At 37.2% G+C, this 21,946-nt stretch overlaps 1 protein-coding gene across 1 annotated transcript in view; it reads right to left on the minus strand.

The window, feature by feature from the left end:
* CREBRF (CREB3 regulatory factor) overlaps positions 1–21,946 on the minus strand; it is a 59,602-nt gene that overhangs the window by 9,249 nt on the left and 28,407 nt on the right. The window contains exons 5-8 of the mRNA XM_043595860.1: positions 15,933–16,127; positions 13,945–14,134; positions 12,678–12,751; positions 6,661–6,783 (exon numbers count right to left, since the gene is read on the minus strand). Coding sequence (XP_043451795.1) covers positions 6,661–6,783; positions 12,678–12,751; positions 13,945–14,134; positions 15,933–16,127 — 582 coding nt within the window. The remainder of the gene's footprint in view (positions 1–6,660; positions 6,784–12,677; positions 12,752–13,944; positions 14,135–15,932; positions 16,128–21,946) is intronic.

A 21,946-nucleotide genomic window follows, 5' to 3' on the forward strand; every position in this document is an offset into this window, starting at 1 on the left:
GAACAAGAAAGAATAAAAAGAAGTGAATTAAGCAACCAACATCTAATCAGAAGAACTGACAAATTCAAGAGCTGGTTGTTTGGGTGGGGGGGGGGGGAAGCAGAACCACCTGTAATTAACCAATTCAAGAAGTGAAGGTGAACACAGTAGACATAAACAAATGAAAATGAAGCACTAGCCACGGATACAGAGGAGTATGAAGATAATTTTAATAAATTTGAGGGCATGGAGGAAGTGGGTAATTTTCTAGGAATATATAAATTATCAAAACTGACTCCAGAAGAGCTTGTAATCTGACATACAAATTATCAGAGAGAACACAGAAAGTTTTCAAAGAGTTAATCACAAAAAAACACACAGGATGGAGACAGTTTGAAAGAGTATTCTACCAAATCTTTAAGAAAAAGAAACTCCAACTTATTTAAACTGCTCCAGAGGGGAATTCTGAAAAGACTGTTACAAAGCTGTATAGATTTTTAATCTCCTCAGTTCCCCATATAAAGAGATTAAGCAGAAAAACCATAAACCCATGGAAAACATTAACAAGTGACAAGTTATCTCCACAAACCCCCAAATCCGAAAGGGTTCAAACAAACTATCAAAAGTGACAAGACCTCCATGGTATTAACATTACCAACATTTGTGTAGGATGAGTCAAAAGGGAGTAATTGGACCTGAGAACAAAAGCATAAAATAGCCAACAGATTATGCACTGGAAGCCACAGGAAACCAACATGAGAACACAGCTGAAGCCGTGAGGGATTTTTGTCCAAATGAATAGTGAGTACAAGGTGAGTGCAAGGAGCCCGCAGTAAGGTGTTGAGGGGCTGGAGCAGTCTAGCCTCTGTGAACTAAAAACTGACCAACCAGGACTCCCTTGCATGAGAAGAGCCAGGATTGGTAAGAATCAAAATTGAATAAGACAGGAACAATAGATATGAAAGAAAGAGACGGTGCAGATAAAATGGGAGAGGAGCAGAGAACAAGAAATTTCAGAAAGCAAGCTGCCCTGTGCACCTGCCCTGCCACAAGTTCTTCTTGCCCTCACTTGACTGTGGGCTAGTGACATACAAATGTACCAAAAAAATTGCCTCCCACCCTTTGCTTTTGCATATCACCTCAGCATCCAATAAAGGCACTTGTCCCCAGGTTCCTTTGTTTTTCTCCCACTCCATGTCTCTCTCTCTTCTCTGTCTCTTCCCTACCTGCTTTGTTGAGTCTTCTCCCTTAGTGCTTCCTTCATGTGGCCCCCTTGTGGCATGTGGTGACTTTGTTTCTCTAGGATAAGCTTTCTTCCTGCTCCTCTCCTGTGTCCCCTTCTTGTGGCTAGACTATACACCATCTCATAAATGAATACAAAACATAGTTTTATATTAACAAAAACAGAGGACTCTGTAAAGCCTGAAGTCAGGAAAGCTATTGTGAACCAAACTTTCAAAGTTCAGAAAAACCAAATTCACATACAAATGAATAGAAAAATATCAAGGTCAAAAATCCCATATAAAGTTATTATAAGAAAAAAGAGAAGAATATTCCTACAAACAATGAATATCCTAGCAGATATGACCACAAAACGACCATATATATCCTTTATTATTATCCCAAATGGTCAGAACCTACTATTATTTCAGAATGAACTCAAGGATATTCAAAATGAACTAAAAAACATTAGAGAAAATGTTACATGAAGGGACAACATAAATCAGAAATAGAAAAACTCAGAAATAAGGTGACAGAACTCAGAAAAAAACTGGAAGAAAAATTAATTTCTGAAATTAAGAAAAAACAAAAAAAATACAAGAGCAGCAAATAAACACAACAATAATGCTTTCAAGAGACATGGAGGTGCAAACAAGAAACAATTTTAAAATAAAAAAAGAAATTAAGAAGCAAAAAACTGATACAAAACTAAATATACATAGGAAATACCGAAGCTAGGCAAAGAAGGTCCAACCCACAAATAATAATTCCCTGAACAACAAAAACAAAACAAAGCAAGGAAACAGGTCAAATAGTAATGTTTGAAAGAGCACAGTACACACATGACAATATCAACCTAAAATGACCAACTCCAAGACAAAGTCTAGTGAAATTACTGGGATTTAAAGAAAAAGAAAGGGGTGCCTAGATGGCTCAGCTGGTTTAGCATCTGACTTTGGCTCAGGTCATGATCTCGTGGGTTTGGAAGTTTGAACCCCGTGTGGAGCTCACTGCTGTCAGTGTGGAGCCCACTTTGGATCCTCTGTCCCCTCCTCCCCTAGTGGTCTCCCTCTCTCAAAAATAAAATAAACATTAAAAAAAGAAAAAAAAAAAAGAAAAAATCCTGTTGACAACTTGGCAAAAATAGCAAATGACCTATAAGGAGAAAAAAAACCTAGGCAATTATTAGCTTTTTAACAGAAACATTTTATGCCAAAAAAAAAAAAAAAAAACAACAACAAACGGAGAAGCATATTTAAATAGTCAAGGAAAGGGGCACCTGGTGGCTCAGTTGGTTAAACATCCGACTTAGCCTCAGGTCATGATCTCAGGGTTTGTGAGTTTGAGCCCCACGTGGGGCTCTATGCTGACAGCTCAGAGCCTGGAGCCTGCTTCAGATTCTGTGTCTCCCTCTCTCTCTCTGCCCCTCCCCTGCTCGTGCTCTCTCTCTCTCTCTCTCTCTCTCTCTCTCTCTCTCTCTCTCAAAAATAATACACAAACATTAAAGAAAATTTTTTTAAAGGAAAGAAAATGTGAGTCAAGGAATTTGAAATTGACCTTTATATACACGTTTATCAACATATAAGGCCTTTAAATTAAAAACTAAAAAGGTAAAAAGAATCTTTACTTGTAATATTAAGTTCCTCCCTCTACCTAATAAAAGAACTGAAAATTATTTTAAAGAACATTAAAGACAGAAAGGCACTGAAAGAATACATAAAATATTAAAACAGCATCAATCCATTTGAAGAAAAAGTCAAGTAAATTCACCAGGACTTCCTATTTGCATACTGTATTAATCTACATGAGGTAAAAAGTAACTGGTTGTTTAGGAAAATATTGATAGTTAGAATCCACTCTTCACCTAAGTGTTTTCTACATAAATATAGTTTTGTTCAAAATAAACTTCTTATCTTTCATACTGTTTTATTTTTTTATTTTTTTAAATGAATGGTAGTTTTTCAATCTCATCTTGTATTTTGGGTAATTGAGGTGATCTTGGGTTTTTTGTGTTTTTTAAAAAAATTTTTTTTAATGTTTATTAGTTTTGAGAGAGAGAAAGAGAGAGAGACCAAGCAGGGGAGGGGTGGAGAGAGAGGGAGACACAGAATCGGAAGCAGGCCCCAGGCTCTGAGCTGTCAGCACAGAGCCCAATGCAGGGCTCGAACTCAAACCACGAGATCATGACCTGAACTGAAGTCAGCCGTTTAACCAACTGAGCCACCCAAGAACCCCTTTACTGTTTATTTTCTGTATAAATATACAGTTCTTAGTTTCGTTTCATTTTCCATTACTCTATTTTGATACATATGTACAACTCTATTTTTGAAAAGGTAATTCTGTAAATATAATAATTACATATTCATTTTACTATTCTGTGAACTTACCTAGTAACTATAAGTCATTTCCCAAAACTTAGCAAAAAGAATTATTAATTACTGATAAGCAGTAATCACTGAAATGTTATACCGTTTGGAATACCTAAATAGAAAAATTAGATCTATCTTGTTAGCCAATTATATCACAAATAATTATCAGGTTAATATGTTGTGAACATGCAACTTAAGCATTTGACTAATTTTAATTGACTTTGTCATGAAAAAAATCTTCAATTTTCTAAAATATGAATGATGGATTTTAGGAATAAGGTAGAAATAAAACTTTTAAGAAAAAAGAAAAAAACCTAAATGGTTAAGATGTAATATGGTAACATCAACAGCTAACACTTATGGAATATTGAGAATTTATGTGCTCAGCAGGGTGCTAAGTGTTTTATATGCACTCTTCTCAATTAATCCACACAATTGTCCATATTTTATAGATGAACAAAATTAGGTTGAGGGAAGTAAAGTCACTTTCGTAGGGTCCTCATGTAGTATGTAGTAGGGCCAGGAGTTCAATCTAGAACTGATTTCAAATACTCTGATTTTAACCACTACAATAAACAAACTTCTGTTTTTTGGAAACATGACTTTAATTTTCAGACCACTGGTTTTTCCAGAGCCACAGAGACGCCACTAGTGTTTGTTAGGGTTTTTTTGTTTTTTGTTTTTTTGGGGTTTTTTTGGTGTGTTTGTTCTTTGGTAAAAAGATAGGAAACAAGGCTTGCAGATCTTAAAATAAAGAAAATGCTTCCAGAAAAATACTCAAAAGTGCCAAATGTTACAATGAGTGTCAAGAAAAAGAAATTCTCAAGTAGGCCTACTGGATGAAGCGATTAGGGGGCCAATGATAAACTATTCAGGTCAGACTACAGAGATGAGAGTCAGATGATAGGGCTCAATGATGGTATGTGGAGGCAGTATGAGCACTGGAACTCAAAGAACTTCTACTCCTGGTTCGGCCACTTATTGATTGTGGGACTCATAAGATACTTTAATACCTTGCTGTGTTTTCTAATTCCTATTTGTAAAACTAGAGTAATAATACCTCCTTCACCGAACTGTGAAAGTAAATGACGAAACAACCTTAGCAGACAGGTCCTAGGGTCATAGTAAGTACCCAGTAAATGTTAGCTGTTTATCCCTTCCGAACACCCGAGGAAGCCCTCTTTCCTGGCCCATGATCTCACTTACAAACCTTCTCCTTTGGCCTTCAAGCATAAATGTTGCCAAACTTTATGAAACTATTTTGCTAATATCTATATGCATTGCTAATTCTACCAATGATTTCCAAACTACCTTTCAAATGTACTAGAATATTTTACCTTCAGTATGAACACAATGCTGACAAAGAGAAACTAATAATTTCAAAGACCATCAGAAACATGCATTGTAGACACATGCATGGAAGCATTCAATCTGCATTTATTTTTAATCAAAGAAAATGCAATCATTTTGGTAGCTGTGAGAAGTATTTCTGTATAAATAGAAATAAACTGTTCAATGAACCATGAGAATCTATCCCAAAAACCAAGAGCACACTTTACACACTGTATGTTAGCCAATTTGACAATAAATTATATTAAATAAATAAATATCAGACTCTGGGCTGATGGCTCAGAGCCTGGAGCCTGCTTCCAATTCTGTGTCTCCCTCTCTCTCTGTCCCTCCCCCGTTCATGCTCTGTCTCTGTCTCAAAAATAAATAACGTTAAAAAAAATTTTTTTTTAATAAATAAATAAATAGAAATAAACTGTTACTTCACTCCATGGAAACATCTTGATTTCTTCACAGCGATTGCCACAATTTGTTATTTTTTCTGTTTATTCTTGGTCTTCCATTTTTAGACTAGTGACCAAGTCTGTTATTCAACCCTATATCCCCCCACACTGGGCCATATAGCAGGCACTGAAAAAACTTTGAATGAATTTATAGTAACTAAAAGTAAGAAAAATTGTCTTAACAGAAATGTAAAAAAAATTCTGAGATATTTACAGTTTTAAGAAAATAGAATGATTTATAGTGTTTGTTACTCTAGAATTCAGGTAAGGAACTAAATAATTATTAAAAAGTAAGCTCTAGGGGCACCTGGGTGGCTCAATCGGTTCAACGGTCGGCTCTTGGTTTCATCTCAGGTCATGGTCTCACAGTTTGTGAGTTCGAGCCCCAAGCTGGGGTCCCCACTGACAGTGAAGAGCCTGCTTGGGATTCTCTCTCTTCCTCTCTCTCTCTCTGCCCCTCCCCTGCTTGCTCTCTCTCTCTCCCTCTCTCTCAAAATAAATAAATAAACATAAAAAAAAAGTAAGCTCTAATTCTTTTGAGTGACCTGATTCAATACACAATCAGCAGCCTGGGGAAAAATGAACTGGAAGAAAATTCTCAGATAGCTGAAGTATGTCACTCTACATAATGACTACATAAGAACCAGTTTTTAAAAGACCGTCCTAGAATAAATATTGTTAAAGAACATATGAAACAGCTGAACCAATTTTATGATGCTTCAAAGTTCTCACAGATTGCACTATGCTGCAATGTCCTGGGATGCTACTCTCAAGGTGATCTGCTCCTATGGCCCCTAAGCTCCAGCACCTCTAGAGTTCTCATGTCTGTATTATCTCCCTCTTTCCTCCATCAGGTATTCCTCTACTTGATTTCTGGATGCCTGCCTCTCTGTTCCTCCCCATGTTGTATAATCTGTCCAGGGAAAACCATACAACTAAGTTTATTAGAATCCCGTGAAATGTACTACTGAGTAAACGTACAGATAAGAACCTCCACCAAAGTACAAATTACAGGCTTGACAGCTCAGGGATCTTTCCTTTCCTCACAAAAGGTAAAGTTGCTAGAAGTTCATCTTTCCTAAGTGTTAAAATAGTTCAATAATGAAGTATAAATAACAAATTGTGGTAACCATCAATACGTTTATGAATGCAAAATCTCAAAAGACAAAACAATTTATAAAGAAAACTAACTACAATAAAAGCATTTGGGTTTTTCCTTAAAAGAACTTAGTATCTCCTTAAATCATATATCTTACACTACATGTTACTGTTATTAATTTTTCCAATATTCTTCTTACCAAGAGTATCCTTAATGAGCATTTCAAGCTTCTGCCCCATGTTGGGTCCTCTCTCCTCTCTTGGATTCTGTACTCGATTTACAATCTCTTGCTTGATGGAGTTGATTACAAACAATAAATTATCTGTAAGACAGAACAAGACACTTGGAACACGTCACTGACATGGAAGAATTTGCTTTTTATTATGTAGTAACAGTTATTTGGTTAAAAAATGGAAAATGTGTAAGAAAATATTAAGTAGTAATGGTTATAAGCTTTCTTATCCAAAGGGACTAACTTCAAATGAGGTGCCATTTTCGATAACACACTGTAGACATGTATCAATGTCTACTATCCTATAAGCAATTTCCTTACTTGTCTTCATGGCTTTAAGACCTATGATAGTGCCTGTATATCAAATCATAGATGTTAATACATGTTTATTAAATAAATCAAATGAAGTCCTTCAAGTCCTCCAAAGACAAAACTTTAAAAACAAATATCCCCACCTTAAGAAGCTTTAAAAGAAAAAAGAAGGAAGGAAGGAAGGAAGGAAGGAAGGAAGGAAGGAAGGAAGGAAAGAAAGAAAGAAAGAAAGAAAGAAAGAAAGAAAGAAAGAAAGAAAGAAAGAAAGAAAGAAGAGTTAACCAAAAGTAAATAGAAGGAGAGAAATCATAAAGGGCAGAAATCAATAAAACAACACAAACATACAAGAGAGAAAAGTAACAAAGCCCAAAATGGTTCCTTAAAAAGATCAACAAAATTGATATCCACTCCCACCCCCAACCAACCCCAGCTAAATAGATCAATCACCTACATGATTGATTGGAATGAAAAAGGGGTTCCACCTTTTGGATTGACATGGAATGAAAAAGGGATTGTCACTTAAGAATCTAGAGCCATTGAAAGAATAATAATAAAATACTATGCCAACAAATTCAACAATTTGGTAAAAAATGGTCACATTTCTTGAAAATGCAACTTAACAAAACTGACACAAGAAGAAATGAAAAATCTGAACACCCTATTTGTAGTAAAAGTATTAATTTATCCAAAATTTATTCCCAAAAGAAAACCCAGAGGGTTTTAATGGAAAACTACATCAAATATACAATGAAGAAACAAAATTGATCTTATCAAACTTTTCAGAAAAGTGGAAGAAAGATCATGGCCTAATTCATTCTATAAAGCCAAAATAATCCAAATACCAAAACCTGACAAAGATATTACAAAAAAAAATCACAGAGCAATGTCCCTCTTGAATATAGACATCAAATTCTTAACAAAATATTAGCAACAGAATCCAACTTAAAGTTTTGGAATGGAATCTTATAGAATATTTGCAATAGACTCTAACATACAAAGGAATCTAAATCATAACCAAGTAGAGTTTATGCTAAGAATGCAAGGTTGGTTTAATAATCAAAAATCAATTAATGTAATTCACCATATTAAGAGGTAAATATGTGATATGTTACCAGAATAAAGGAGAACAACATGACTGTTCCAATAGATGCAAAAAGAGCATATAATAATATTCAACACCATTCAAGATAAATGAAACTAGGAAAAGAAGAGAACTTACTTAAAGTGACACAGGGTATCATCTTACAAAAAAGCCTACCACCAACATCATACTTTAAGGTGAAAGGTTCCCTTCCCTGAGATTGCAAACAAGACAATCACCATGTCTATCCAATGTCTTAGATATTGCAATAAGGCAAGAAAATGAAAGGCATAAATATCAGAAAAGAAAAAAAGAAAAAATATCAGAAAAAAAAGAAAAAACAGCCTGGGTGGCTCAGTCGGTTCAGCATCCAGCTCTTGGTTTTGGCTTAGGTCATGGTCTGACAGTTTGTGAGTTCAAGCCCTACATCAGGCTCACTACTCTCAGCACGGAGCCCACTTCAGATCCTCTGTCCCCCTCTCTCTCTGCCCGCCCCTACCCTGCTTTCACTCTCTCTCTCAAAAATAAACATTAAAAAAAACACACACACACAGGGAAGAAAAAATAAAGCCATCCCTGTTTGCAGATGATGACTGCTTAAACAGAAAATCCCAGGGCATCTACATACCTACACTGGAACTAATAAATTTAGCAAGATGACAAGATATAAGAATAATATATAAAAATCCATTTTATATATTAGCAGCAAAGAGTTTTAAAAGTAAAATTTCACGGGCACCTGGGTGGCTCAGTCAGTTAAGTGGCTGACTTCAGCTCAGGCCATGATCTCACGGAGAGCCTCGTGTTGGGCTCTGTGCTGACAGCTTGGAGCCTGGGGTCTGCTTTGGATTCTGTGTCTCCATCTGCCTCTGTCCCTCCCCCAATCACGGTCTCTCTCTCTCTCGCTCTCTCGAAAATAAACATTAAAAAAAAAAATAGGGGTGCCCAGGGGCACCTGGGTGGCTCAGTTGGTTAAGCATCTGACTTTGACTCAGGTCATAATCTCACGGTTTGTGGGTTCAAGCCCCGTGTCGGGCTCTGTGCTGACAGCTCAGAGCCTGGAGCCTGCTTCAGATTCTGTGTGTGTCTCTCTCTGTCCCTCCCCTGCTCATGCTCTGTCACTCTCTCTCTCAAAAAAGAAATAAACATTAAAATTTTTTTTTAAAAATTAGGGGTGCCTGGGTGGCTCAGTTGGTTAAGTGTCTGACTTTGGCTCAGGTCATGATCTTGTGGTTTGTGAGTTCAAGCCCCACAAAGGGTTCTGTGCTGACAGCTCAGATCCTGGAGCTTGCTTCAGATTTTGTTTCCCTCTCTCTCTGCCCCTCCCCTGCTTGCACTCTCTCTCCCTCTCTCTCAAAAATAAAACATTAAAACAAAAAATTTAAGAAAATAGATTTCAAAAACGATTCCATTTACAGAGCACCAAAAAATATTAAATAGCCAGTAACAGAACAAAAGATGTTACGCATTCTACACCGAAAGCCATAAAACAAGGCACAAAGAAATTAAGGAAGACCTAATAAATGGAAAGAGATACCAAGTTCATGGATTATTAGAAGACTCCATTTTGTTAAGATGGTAGTTCTCTCCAAATTGATCTACAGATTGAAAGCAATCCCAATCAAAATTTCAGTAAGCTTTTTTGTAAAAAGAGATTCCAAAATGTATATGGTCACGTAAATGACACAGAATAACCAACATAATTTTGAAAAAACAAAATTGTAGGATTAACAAGGACTTAAACTTACCCGACTTTAAGATTTACTATAAAATTACAGAAATCGAAATAGTTTGTATTCACATAAAGGTAGACAAATGATCAATGGAACAGAATACAGAGTCCAGAAGTAGACTCATACATATAGGGTCAACTGATCTGACAGAGATGAAAAAATAATTGAATGGGAAAAGGAGAATCTTTTCAATGAATGGTGCTTGATCAACTGAATATTCATATAGATAAAAATGAACATCAATTCTCACTCCACACCATAAATAAAAATTAACCTAAAATGGACCATAAACCTAAATGTAGAACCTAAAACTATAGGAATGCTAGGAGAAAACATACAAGAAAATATGTGCATTTTGAAGTTGACTAAATTTCTCAGAACACAAAAAATATAAAATATAAAAAGAAAAATTGGCAAATTGGGAGTCCATCAAAATTAAAATTTTTTGCTCTTTGTTAGCTCTTGGGGCTATCTCAGTTTTCCATGACTTGGTTCATTATCCACTTGGGGATGTCTTAGGGATGTCCCTCTCAGTGTGGTCTTTTATATTTGGGTGCTTGATCTTTAGCAGAAATGATGAATTCATTAACTCCTGTGTTTAGATATTGTTAATCCTTTTCCCTCTAACTGCCAAGTAAATTCCATTTTAACATCTTAAGTGTATAAGTTGTTGGATCCTAAAATAAAGGGGCTAGGGAAGATGAAGGAAGGGTTCTGTGCTGTGCTTAATTCTATGTAGTACAAAACATACAATGCAGGATAACTAAGACCTTCAGAACACAGATAAATAAATAAAAACAGATAAGGATAATGCAATATATTTTTCATAAAGTTTAATTTAAGGTTGGCAACCTATAGTTCCAAATCCCAAATTCTTTTTCAAATGTCACAGATTTTTGAATCACAAATTCCAGGAACTACTCAGCTAATCGGTGGGTGGTGAGTAATGAGTGTTCCACAAAACAGTTAACTGACTGACCGACAAATATCTCAAGGAATCAAGGGCACCACTCTCTTGAGGGATGAACCAGAAACCCTAGGAAGAATTTTCAAACTACATGTGGCAGACTACATGAGAGCATCTCATGGGGTTCTGAAATGACTTCTAATCCAATAGTTACGGCTGGCTGTTCTTTCCCAGAAACTGGAGAAGAGAAGGAAGGCAGAAGGGGAAGAGAAATAAATGAATGAGAAGATCCTCTTCCTCCATGCTGACTAACTGAGAAGAAAATGATAACCTTTTAAAGACAGGCCTATTCCTACATGAAAACAGAGGCTTTATTAGTTTTGGAAATAAGAAAAATTTAAGGCAGCTATCAAAAATCAATGAGATAGAACACATCCAGAAACACTCCAACTGGCCCTTAGCAATTCCCCAGGTGTTCCCTAATCCAGAATATGCTTACATTACAGACCCAAAGCATGTGTGTGGAGATGTAAATTAGCATATACACAAATGCACAAATCTACAGGCACACAGATACACAAACTTATAGTTAAATACATAAATTGAACAACACACAGATAGATGCCTACAAGTGTCCAAGGAAACACAGAGCCAGAAGGCTCCCAAATGGCCCATCATATCTCCCTGCAGTGTAAGTCATCTGGGTTCCAAAATGAAATATGAATGCCTAAGGTATTGTAATAATTATGTGTATATGTACTCACAGAGCTCAAGGTCAGAATGCTTCAACAGCAAGAAAGAGTAACAGGAAAATGAGTAGATTTCTTTTCTAACAAACCAACTATTGTTTTACCTAACTCATTTATCTGATGAGAGTTCCTGAGTGGCCATTAATGAATAAAACCATCAGCTCATTTCACAAGTTGTAAACTTCACAGTAGGAAATCCTCTTTCTGCCCTCACAAGTGGAAGCAAGATAATCAAGATAAAGGATTAAGAAAACTGCACAAAGTTTAGTGAGCACCTATGTGCCAGACATTGTGCCGACTTCAGAAAATCTCTGGAAACAAATAACAACTGGTCATTTTGCCACTGATCCACTTTCAGATACAACGTAGCCCAAGAGCTGTCCAGTGAAGAACATAATTTTAGAGGCAAAAGAACATACAAACTCTTATGATACCAGGCTTAAGGAATAGTAACAGAGCAAGGAAGAAAGGAAGAATGGTTCTTATTACAGAAGATCAAGACCAGAGCTTTACAAACCTCTAGAGTGCTGAAAAAGGGTTCCAGGTGTTTTAAATAATAATCCTCTCAGTCCATAAGGGGCTTCCCCTCCCTTGAGCAGCCTACTCTGTTATATTCCAGGATGTCTTAGAGATGATAACTTTTTACATGTGCCATGTTGTAAAAGACTGGGGGGCACTGATCTAAGCCAACAGTTCCCAAATATGTGCTAAGATAGTTGCCTAGAGTAATCTGGAGTAGTGTTAAAAATATGGACTCCTGGGTTCTACTTGCACAGACTCCAATTCATTGGATCTGGGGAGAAGCCTAGGGATCTATATTTTAACATGTACCCAGATGATTTTTAAGGAGCCATCAAGTTTGAAAAACACAGATCTCAATTATCCACTCAAATAGACATTAGTCAATAAAACTGGCTAACCCAGCAATACAATTGTAAAATGGAAGTAGGAGATTATTGTGGTCACAAGTATACAAGCTCTCTAGGGTAGAGAGGAAATTTGGCATGGGGAGCCACAGATACACTCACTAAAAGGAGAACATGAATGAATAAGAGTATGTAGCTTACTGAATGGATGAACAAAAAGGAGGCTGGCCTAAAACTTGGCAGAATACAGGGAAAGCAAATAACAAAACCGAAGAAAAAGAGAGTGGTTGGCAAAATAACAGGAGGTTAATTAAATTCTTAAAAGTTTAGGTTTACCATATTCTGTGTTGAGGCCCCATAATTTCACTTTATTAGCTTCATACTGGGCTTTTTTCTTTAACCGACAAGCCCTGTGAAAGGAAGGAGCAATTAGTTCACTTAGTTTTTAAGTGAACATTCAGAATATACTTCTTTTTGCTGCTGTCAAACTATTTTCTAATAGCAACCGAGAATCACTGCCTATTGATGTTTATATCAAGGAACTCAGTTTCCAAAAAACACACAATACAGTCATTAATCCAAACTGATTTTTAAAAAATTTTACCACACATCCAAAAATAAAGCTATGATCAGTACACTAAAATAAACAAACAAAAACTGACAATACCAAAAGAATGTAAAGTGAGTGGAACCATCATATGTTGCTAATTGGGATGTAAACACTACTTACTGCTACTTTGAAAAACAGTAAGTTTTTTAAAATTTACTTTATTACTTCAGAAATAGATAGTCTGGCAATGTCTTATGAAGTTGAACATGTAGAGAGAAATGCAAACTTATGTTCACACAAACACCTGTAAGTGAATGTTTATGGTGGTTTTACTCATTACTGGCAAGAAGCAGAAACAACCCAAATGCCCCTTCAATTAGGGAATGGATAAACTACGGTGTATCCCTACAGAGGAATACTACTCAGCAACATGGATGAATCTCGAATTCCTCATGCTAAATCAAAGAAGCCAGATTCAAAAGGCTACATATAATTCCATCTATGTGACATTCTAGAAAAGGCAAATCTGTGGGGACAGAAAACGGATTAGTGGTTGTGAGGAATTAGGGGTGGGAGAAGGAGTTCGCTTTACAACGAGGCATGAGGAAATTTTTTAAGGTGATGGAAAATATTCATTATCTTGATTGTGGTGGTGTCTATGTGATTGGGTATGTCTGTCAAACCCATAAAAAGTGTACATTAAAAGGGATATATTTTACCTCAAGTAAATTATATCCCAGTAAAAAATTTGATTTACCACAAAACAAAAATTAAAATTATGACAAAACTTTTCCTTGCTGTAATATAATGCACTTGAGAGTCCTTTCACCTCTCCCCTTTAAAAGCATAATACCATCTCTTGGTACTATGAAGCATAAATGAAGTCTGAATACCATCTTTTATTTTCAAAGGAAAAATTATAATACTCTCATTGTAGTATTTCTAAAAACATATATCTGAGTAAGAGGTTGATGGCCATCCATAAAAGCTCACTTAGAATCTAACCTCACCTCCTAGACTTTATTCACACAGGTGAACATGATTATCATTTACCTGGAAGCCAGCTTATTTTTTTCCTTCCTTGACCTTGGCCGGGCTGTTAAGGGAAGCTCACTGACTGGAGTCAGATCACTAATCACCTTATTCAGTTTCCGTAGTTCATTGCCTATCTGGAGTAGTTTTTTAGGGTTTGGAGTCAGGTCTTCTACATCGGTTCTCCGTGACTTTTTGACTGCATATTTTCCTATGGCATAAAGAGATTTAAGTTAGATCACTGTATTTAACAAAAGACACATTCTTCAGCCATATTTTAAATCCACATTTCTCCCTCCACCTTTTTTCTTTTTTAGAAGTCTTGGCATGTTTCAGAAGTCTCAGCATGTTAACAGCCTATGCTAAAGGGGCTAGCCTCCTCTCCTTCCCACCTTGTAACTGCAAGAAATGGGGGAAACATGGCACAGAGCCAGTCTTCGCCAAGTCCTTATGCACCTTAGAGTTTCTAGCCCTGGTATGTCAGAATCTTAATTACATGCATGGTGGTAATAAGCATCTCAAACCTCAGGACTTGAGTGCAAGTTCACCAAGCCCAAAAATCAGGGCTAGGGTAGAATATACACCCAGAAAAGACTCTGGAGACTTTACTCAAACCAAGATATTTTGATGCTATGACTGAAAAATTCTCAGACATGTATACCTTGTTGCTGGACTCAAAAGGCCAGCAAATAAAGACCGCTTTTTTTGAAAGCTCTTCCTTGGTTAGTTTGATAAATAACATTACAGAAGACTCAGGGGTCTTGCCCTATCACTGCAGACAAGAGTGATGGGGGGTGAACTATAATACACCAAATAACTTTTCCTAGTACTCGGCACATGATACCTAGAGCTATTTAGTGGACCTGTCTTCATTTCTGGTAGAAAAACCGATCTGAAGGCCATATTCACTGACAAACAGTAGAATACAGACTGAGTGCCAGTGGAAAGGGAAAATGAGGCACAGATACACTTTTGATATAATTCCTGTTGTCAAAATTGCTTAGCAACATAAATCTGTAGCATGAGAGATTACTAAAACTGTTTATTGAGAGCCAAACTTACTAGTGCCCTCCCCATTTTCAGTACAGGTTTTAGATCATACAGAATAAAAGAAGAAATTCTACTTAACTACATCTTCCTTTGTTCACCATTGGAAATTTGGCTTGCCTATGATTATAAGTTTCTCCTGACTCCTACTATTCAACTCTCCTCTCTCCAGTGCTTTTCTCTACAATTATTCCCATTCCTTTCTTTTCCCACCTTTCTTCCCACCTCCATTTTTTTTTTTTAAAGTAGGCTCCACACCCAATGTGGGACTTAAACCCATGACTCTAACGTCAAGAGTTGCATGCTCTACCAATTGAGCCAGTGAGGCGCCCCTTCCTATTACCATTTTGATTCCAATCTCCCTGTTTACATTGCAGCCTGGAGATTGGGCAAGAACAGAAGATAGAGATGCTGGAGCCCAGCCCCTTTCTCCCCAACCCTTCTGGTTTATAGCAACTGTGGCAGGTCAGGAATCGGCAGTCTCCTGGTCATTTCCCGAGTAGGATAAATAGAAGAGGAGATGACTAGAAGTTGTTTCTGCACAGGTCTTCCTCCGTTTAGGTGACAGCTCTCACAACTGGTAAAGGCTACTTGTGAGTGTCTCTGCAGTAATAAGTAAATATAGCAGCTCTCCTGTTCCCCTGTCCACTTTGCTAGGAATGGCTGAATACGCAGGTACACTTAGTAAGCATTATGGTTTATGGTCTCTATGTAAAGTGACACGAGGCGCACGTGGGTGGCTCAGAAGCATCCAGCTCTTGATTTCAGCTCAGGTTATGATCTCCTGGTTGTGAGATCAAGCCCCGCATTGGGCTCCACACTGAGCATGGAGCCTGCTTATAAGTCTTTCTATCCCTCTCTCTCTGCCCCTCCTCTGAGCGCTCTTTCTCTCAAAATACATAAGTAAAGACATTAAAAAAAAATAAAGTGACACAAAATGTTTGGCTGTAATTCCGTCTTACCATGATGTAAGCCATTTTTCTGATACATATTACTTGGCAAGGTATCTCGGTTCCACTCAGATGGCCTGAGCATCCTTTCTTGCTGTGATGGTGTGAGCTGTTCACTATACTCCCAGAAGTACCTTCTTTTACCTCTCTTCCGAGAGGATATTGAAGTCATCTCCTTCAAGTCTTCCACAGAATCATTTTCATAGCCTTAAAAAAAAAAAAATCCCCCCCACCCCCAATTTTTTAAGTTCCACAACTTTCAATATAGCAATAGGGGCAAATAAAAAGATCTATTTGTCACTTGGTTCATTTCATCTGAAAACATCACTGGTGTGTCAAAGATAATAGACCATATAAAAAAACTTAATGTGGAAATCTCTAACTCATAAAATATTGAGATTAATAAACACAGATAACTATACTGTTCACTCGCCTTCTATTTCTCATTGGTTCTTATAAGTTAGTACATGACATCTTTTGTATCTTCACATAGGCTCTGAGAGAATGATGAAATATAGCTACAGGAATGTCAAATGTACCATTAGATAATGGTACTAAGACATGACACTGTGATTTTTAATGTCTTTCTCCTAAAATTTATGCATCCAAAACATTCCCAGACAGACAGGTGTGTGCATTTCTATGATGGTCTCTTACTAGACACAATTTTGTAAGGCAGGAGTGGTTTTCTTCCTACCTCTGACCCTAACCGTTTTGTAAAAGTACAAAAATGAGAATTCTTGCACAGACTCTCAAATAAAAACATATATGCACAGTCTAATATTTTACTGGAAGAAATTTGCATTTACTTCACTTTTAAGAAGTTATTTTCCTTACTAATGGGGAGTTTCAGAACATAGTTAACACTGAGCTGCTGGAACTGTTGGTCAGACCTCACGCAGAATGACCTACAAATCTAAAATACCTTCAGAGAATGTCCATCTCAGTGTATTCCACATCACTACTTCTAGATATGCAGGGGAGTGGAGATGGGCCCCACACAAGATATATACAACCCTAACGTGGCCAGGAAAACTTGGGCACTTCTGGCCAAGCAAAATGACCACTCTCCCTCCTAAAATCATCACTCCTCTGGAACTGACACTAGAAAGTGATGACATTTGCACATTTTGGAAAAAAGTTAGAATTTGAGAATTTTACCAGGTTTACTTCAGATTAAGAATTAATCAGAGGGGTGCATGGCTGGCTCAGTTGGTTAAGCATCCCACTCTTGATTTTGGCTCCGGTCATGATCTCGCAGTTTTTACGTTTGAGCCCCACATTGGGGATTCGATCTTTCCCTCTCTCTCTGCCCTGCCCCAATTGCTCTCTCTTGCTCTCAAAATAAATAAATAAAGGATTAATCAGAAATATGGTCCATTTATATGACATTTTAGAAAAGGCAAAACTAGAAAGTGGCTTCCAGGCGTTGGGGGTGGAGGGAGGGGCTGACTATAAGGAACACAAGGGAAATTTGCGGGGGGGGTGATCAAACTCTTCTATATCCTGATGGTTACACAACCACCAGTACATACGCTTGTCAAAACTCAAAGACGTATACACTTAAAGAAGGCTGAATTTTATGTATGACAATACATAAAATAAACACTGCAATAAACATGACCTTTTAAAAAAGAATCAATTTGGAGACCAGAATGATTTCAGGGCAACAATCAAGAGAAGCTTCTGCAGCACTGCTAGCATTAACAGCATGAGAGTTGCACACGTGGTAGTTTAAAACAATATGGCAAGGGATGTGACAGTGAACTTCAGGTTCTTCTTAAGACATGATCCAGAAGTTGAGTCACACAATCATTCCTAGAAGTCTGATTTTTAAAAACTGTGTTAGATACATAAAGCAATGGCTTTAGTCTATTTATTTGTGCCACCGTTACACTTCAAATTAAAGGATTTTATCTTGTTCCAGTTATCAACCTAGTTTTGGAAAAGGCACAAGGGCAATACTGTGCCACCAGAAATGGTGTATTCACCAAGAAAAGCTTACTGGCTCGAACAAACTACCAGCCCACAGGTATTAACCTAGTATGGCTGGGAACACCTCAACACAGGCAGGTGGACCAACAAAAACACTCCCAACTTCCTACCAATGTCAAGAAATAGTGTTCCACAAAAAACCGAAACAAATGAACAAACAAGCCAAAACAGAAACAGACTCACAGATACAAGAAACAAACCGTATACAAGATACAAAGAGGGACGGGATGGTGGGTGAAATACGTGAAGGGGATTATGATGTATATTTTTCCAGTTATAATAAAGTACAGCTTTAGGGATATAAAGTACAGCTTAGGGAATAATCAATAATACTGTCATAACTGTATGTGACAGATGGTAACTAGACTTATTGTGGAGATCATTTTATAATGTGTATAAATGTTGAATCACTATATTATACACCTGAAACTAACATTGTATATCAACCATACTTTCATTGAAAATAAATAAATAAAATTTTTTAAAAAGGTAAAAAAAAAACCAAAACCCTTTGTATGGTGACAGACTTGACTTATGGAAATCTTTTTGTAATATATAAAAATAACGAATCACTACGATGCACACTTGAAACTAACAGGACACTGGATGTCAATTATACTTTAATAAAAAAATGAAAGAACTAGTGTTCCATATGGAAATCTACCCTAGCCCAAAGTAGAAAAGAAATTTTTTCCTATACAGCTTCCTCAGGCAACCCATCCCTTTGGCAATTTATCTGATATTCTCCCCTACTTAGCAGTTCTCTTCAGGTGGCCTGGATTTCTGGCAAAACACTGTCTATCTCATTTAATGTACCTACACATTTCACTTACAGATATTTGAGCCTTCTAAGAGCCTGGTTAAAAAAAAAAAGACATTTTTAACCCTATTTACACAAAGAAACAGGCTCATGGAGGCTTTAAGTGACTTGGCAGACCTGGAACTGGTGACCCAAGTCCCGTGACTCAAGGAGTCTAGCTCCTCTTGGTCTTCTCTCTTTTCCTATCTGTCTAGTTAAACGGTCTCAATGGATTTTTCTTCACATATATCCTGTGTCAAATTCAAAGAATGATGAAGATTTCAATTTCTCCGGTCCACTCAAATTAGTTACCAGTTTTATTTATTTATATACGGTCAGCCTTTTCCAAAAAAACATTGAAGGGCCATCAATAACGTATTGACCTAACATATTAACATTTTCTAGTAACATACACCACAAATTCACCATAACACACACACACAGACAGTCATACATACACAATGGATTTCTTAAAGATGGCCACTTTGCAATACAGAGACCACCATGAGCAAGTCGAATGCAGAAAAATTATATTCCCAGATCATAGGTCTAGCATTTAAGGTAATTAAACATTTCTCAAAGTATGTTCTCAGAAACACTATTACCATAAGATAGGCCTTCATCCCCAAGTGAGTTCTGTGGTCAAATAAGTTTTAAGAAACCCTCATCCTGCATCTCTCTCTTGCCGAGTCACACTACACACAAGCGGATTAAAAGACTGAGAAATCGTAACAGTAAACAAACCCACTCAACTCTAAATTCCATGAAGATAAGAATCATGTCTCCCTTGTTCATCTCTAGATAGCCAATACCTAATACACACGGTGCCTGACACAAAAGTAGGCACTCAGAAATATTTTTCTTTTAACAAATCAAGTATTTGTTTAACGCAACACTTCCATGAAGCCTTTTTCCCTTTTCTTTTCATTTGCTGGATCACCATACTGATCTGACTCACTCCTTCCTGACATGATTATCAGATGGAAATCAAAAAGGCCACGTTTATTCTGTAAAATTCTAATCACACATCGTTGGTTAGTGCAGACTACCAGTAAAGTCAATCGTGAAAATGTTTAGGAGGGATTACAAAATAAACTTTCTTTCTGGGGGCCCAATTCTTATTATTACAACCATGTAATCCCAATGACCCCGAACAGTCACAGCCTGTCCACAGAATAGGCTCTATTAAAACTTGGGAGCAAGGCCAAAGTAGGGACTGGAACTCCATTTTACACCTTTCCTGGAGCTTTGTAGGCTCAGGCACTGTTGTAGCCAACTGCCAAGAAACAGCATCAAGGGAGCTAGTCATCACAAAAGGGCCTTTGTAACTGTCTGCTGCAAATTAAACCACTCGACCCACTCTAAAACTAGCACTCTGAAGAAACTACAACTATCCCCACTTTTCTGCTTCAAAGAATGTCTTCCTGCTTCTTACCAGTAACTCACTTTTGCATTCCTGAAGTCACTTGTTTAGCTCTTTCTTCCAAGAAAAAGGGAAATTTTCACTAGCAAATGTGAATAAAGCCCAAATAGTACCACAAAATTGTGTTGGTTATGTGGTTAAATCATGTCATTCATTACCATTTGTGAGAACTGTCCAAGTAATACTAACCAAAGAGGCTTTACTTCAAGTCAACTGGAAATGAATGAATTAAATGCCATCCAAACATTTAGCATTGTTAAACAGAGCCAAGAGGAGAGTTTTACCCTGCTGAGTGCCAGCCAAAGCATTTCTGTTTCAAAGTAGTGTTGGTTAACACCAGCAAGCTCACAAATCAGGATAATTCTACAGGAGACAGGGCAAGAGAATGTGGCATGAGGGCAACACCAACTATAACACTGGTCCCCCCTCCCTATGAGAGTCAAAAGGCTGAGAAAATGGAAACGAGGGTCAACTCATCAAGTGATCTCTCTTCGCGGACCTACTCATCTCTCAACACATTTATCCAGGTAAAACCACATTAAAAGATAAAGGGTGAATTTAAAGTGGACTTGAAAGCCAAAGAAAAGCAAAACTACAACCAGAAGTGAGACAGACAGTACAGTCCTTGGTGATGGTGGGATTGACTGACTCCCTCTGATTTATATTTTCCTTTAAGTACCCACTGGCAAAGGCATCTCTTTCCCCACGCTTTCCATTTCCCTTAGTTATTACTCATCTCTTTATCTCACTCTTCCCCTACCCTCCTACCCTGATCCTAAGTATGGAACTCAAAGCAATAGGCCTGATCTATAGACCTTGATGACCACTCATAAACAGCACTCTGGTCTTCCCACGGGGGGGAGCTACATAACTTACCACTAGCTACAAAGACAACTTTCCCTGAAACATCTCAGAGCAGATTTTTTTTTAAAAAAGATTAAAAAAATTTTTTTTAAGTAATCTCTACACCCAACCTGGGGCTCAAACTCACAACCCCGAGATCAAGAGTCACAGGCTCTACCAACTGGGCTAGCTAGGTGACCCTCAAAGCAGATTTCACTAATTTGTTGACAGGAAAGTCTTCCAGCTAAGCAGAAAAACAAGTGTTCTATCTAGACGACACAGAGTTCTAAAGCAAACCAAAAAAAGGCACAAGCCCTTTTCCTCCACGTTAAATTTAAAGGACCCTTTCCTTACTTGAAATTCCACCCAAGTCAAACAACTGGGTTGTATCAAACACACACATCTAAGCATTTGTTACGACAGAAAGATTTCATTAAAGGAAAGTCTTTCGGCAATAATAGTGCTTCAAGGGCTACCATACAGCTACCGTGGCTTAAAAAGCCTTTTTGAAAATTAAATATTAATGTTTATACTGCTAGAAATTCCAGCAATCATAACAAAAGGGCTCTCTCTGACAACTGATAAAGTTTAAAAACTAACTTCATTTTTTTATGTACAAGTTATAGTATCAACATTATTTTTGAAGAAAATAACTTTTGCTTAAATTTGAAGATCTTCACTTCTTTGTGCAGTTTAAACTGTGTGCCACTTGGCAATACCATTTTCATAAATACTATACAAGCCAACAGTGGCAACAGCCCGAGCACATAAATGCTGAATGAAGGGAACCAGTTCCCACAGGTTTCTTTTCTTTCTCCCGTTTATTTATATGTGCTGTACATCAATAAAGCAGAGTAGCCTGCATACGCATTAAATTACAGCATGTATTTTTCTTAAATGGAAAAACACTGTGAATGAAAGATGGGGCAGACACAAAGAAAAAGCTCTTTTTTACATTATTGACTA

Source organism: Prionailurus bengalensis, chromosome A1 (genome assembly GCF_016509475.1).
Source record: "Prionailurus bengalensis isolate Pbe53 chromosome A1, Fcat_Pben_1.1_paternal_pri, whole genome shotgun sequence".
Taxonomy (NCBI): Eukaryota; Metazoa; Chordata; class Mammalia; order Carnivora; family Felidae; genus Prionailurus; species Prionailurus bengalensis.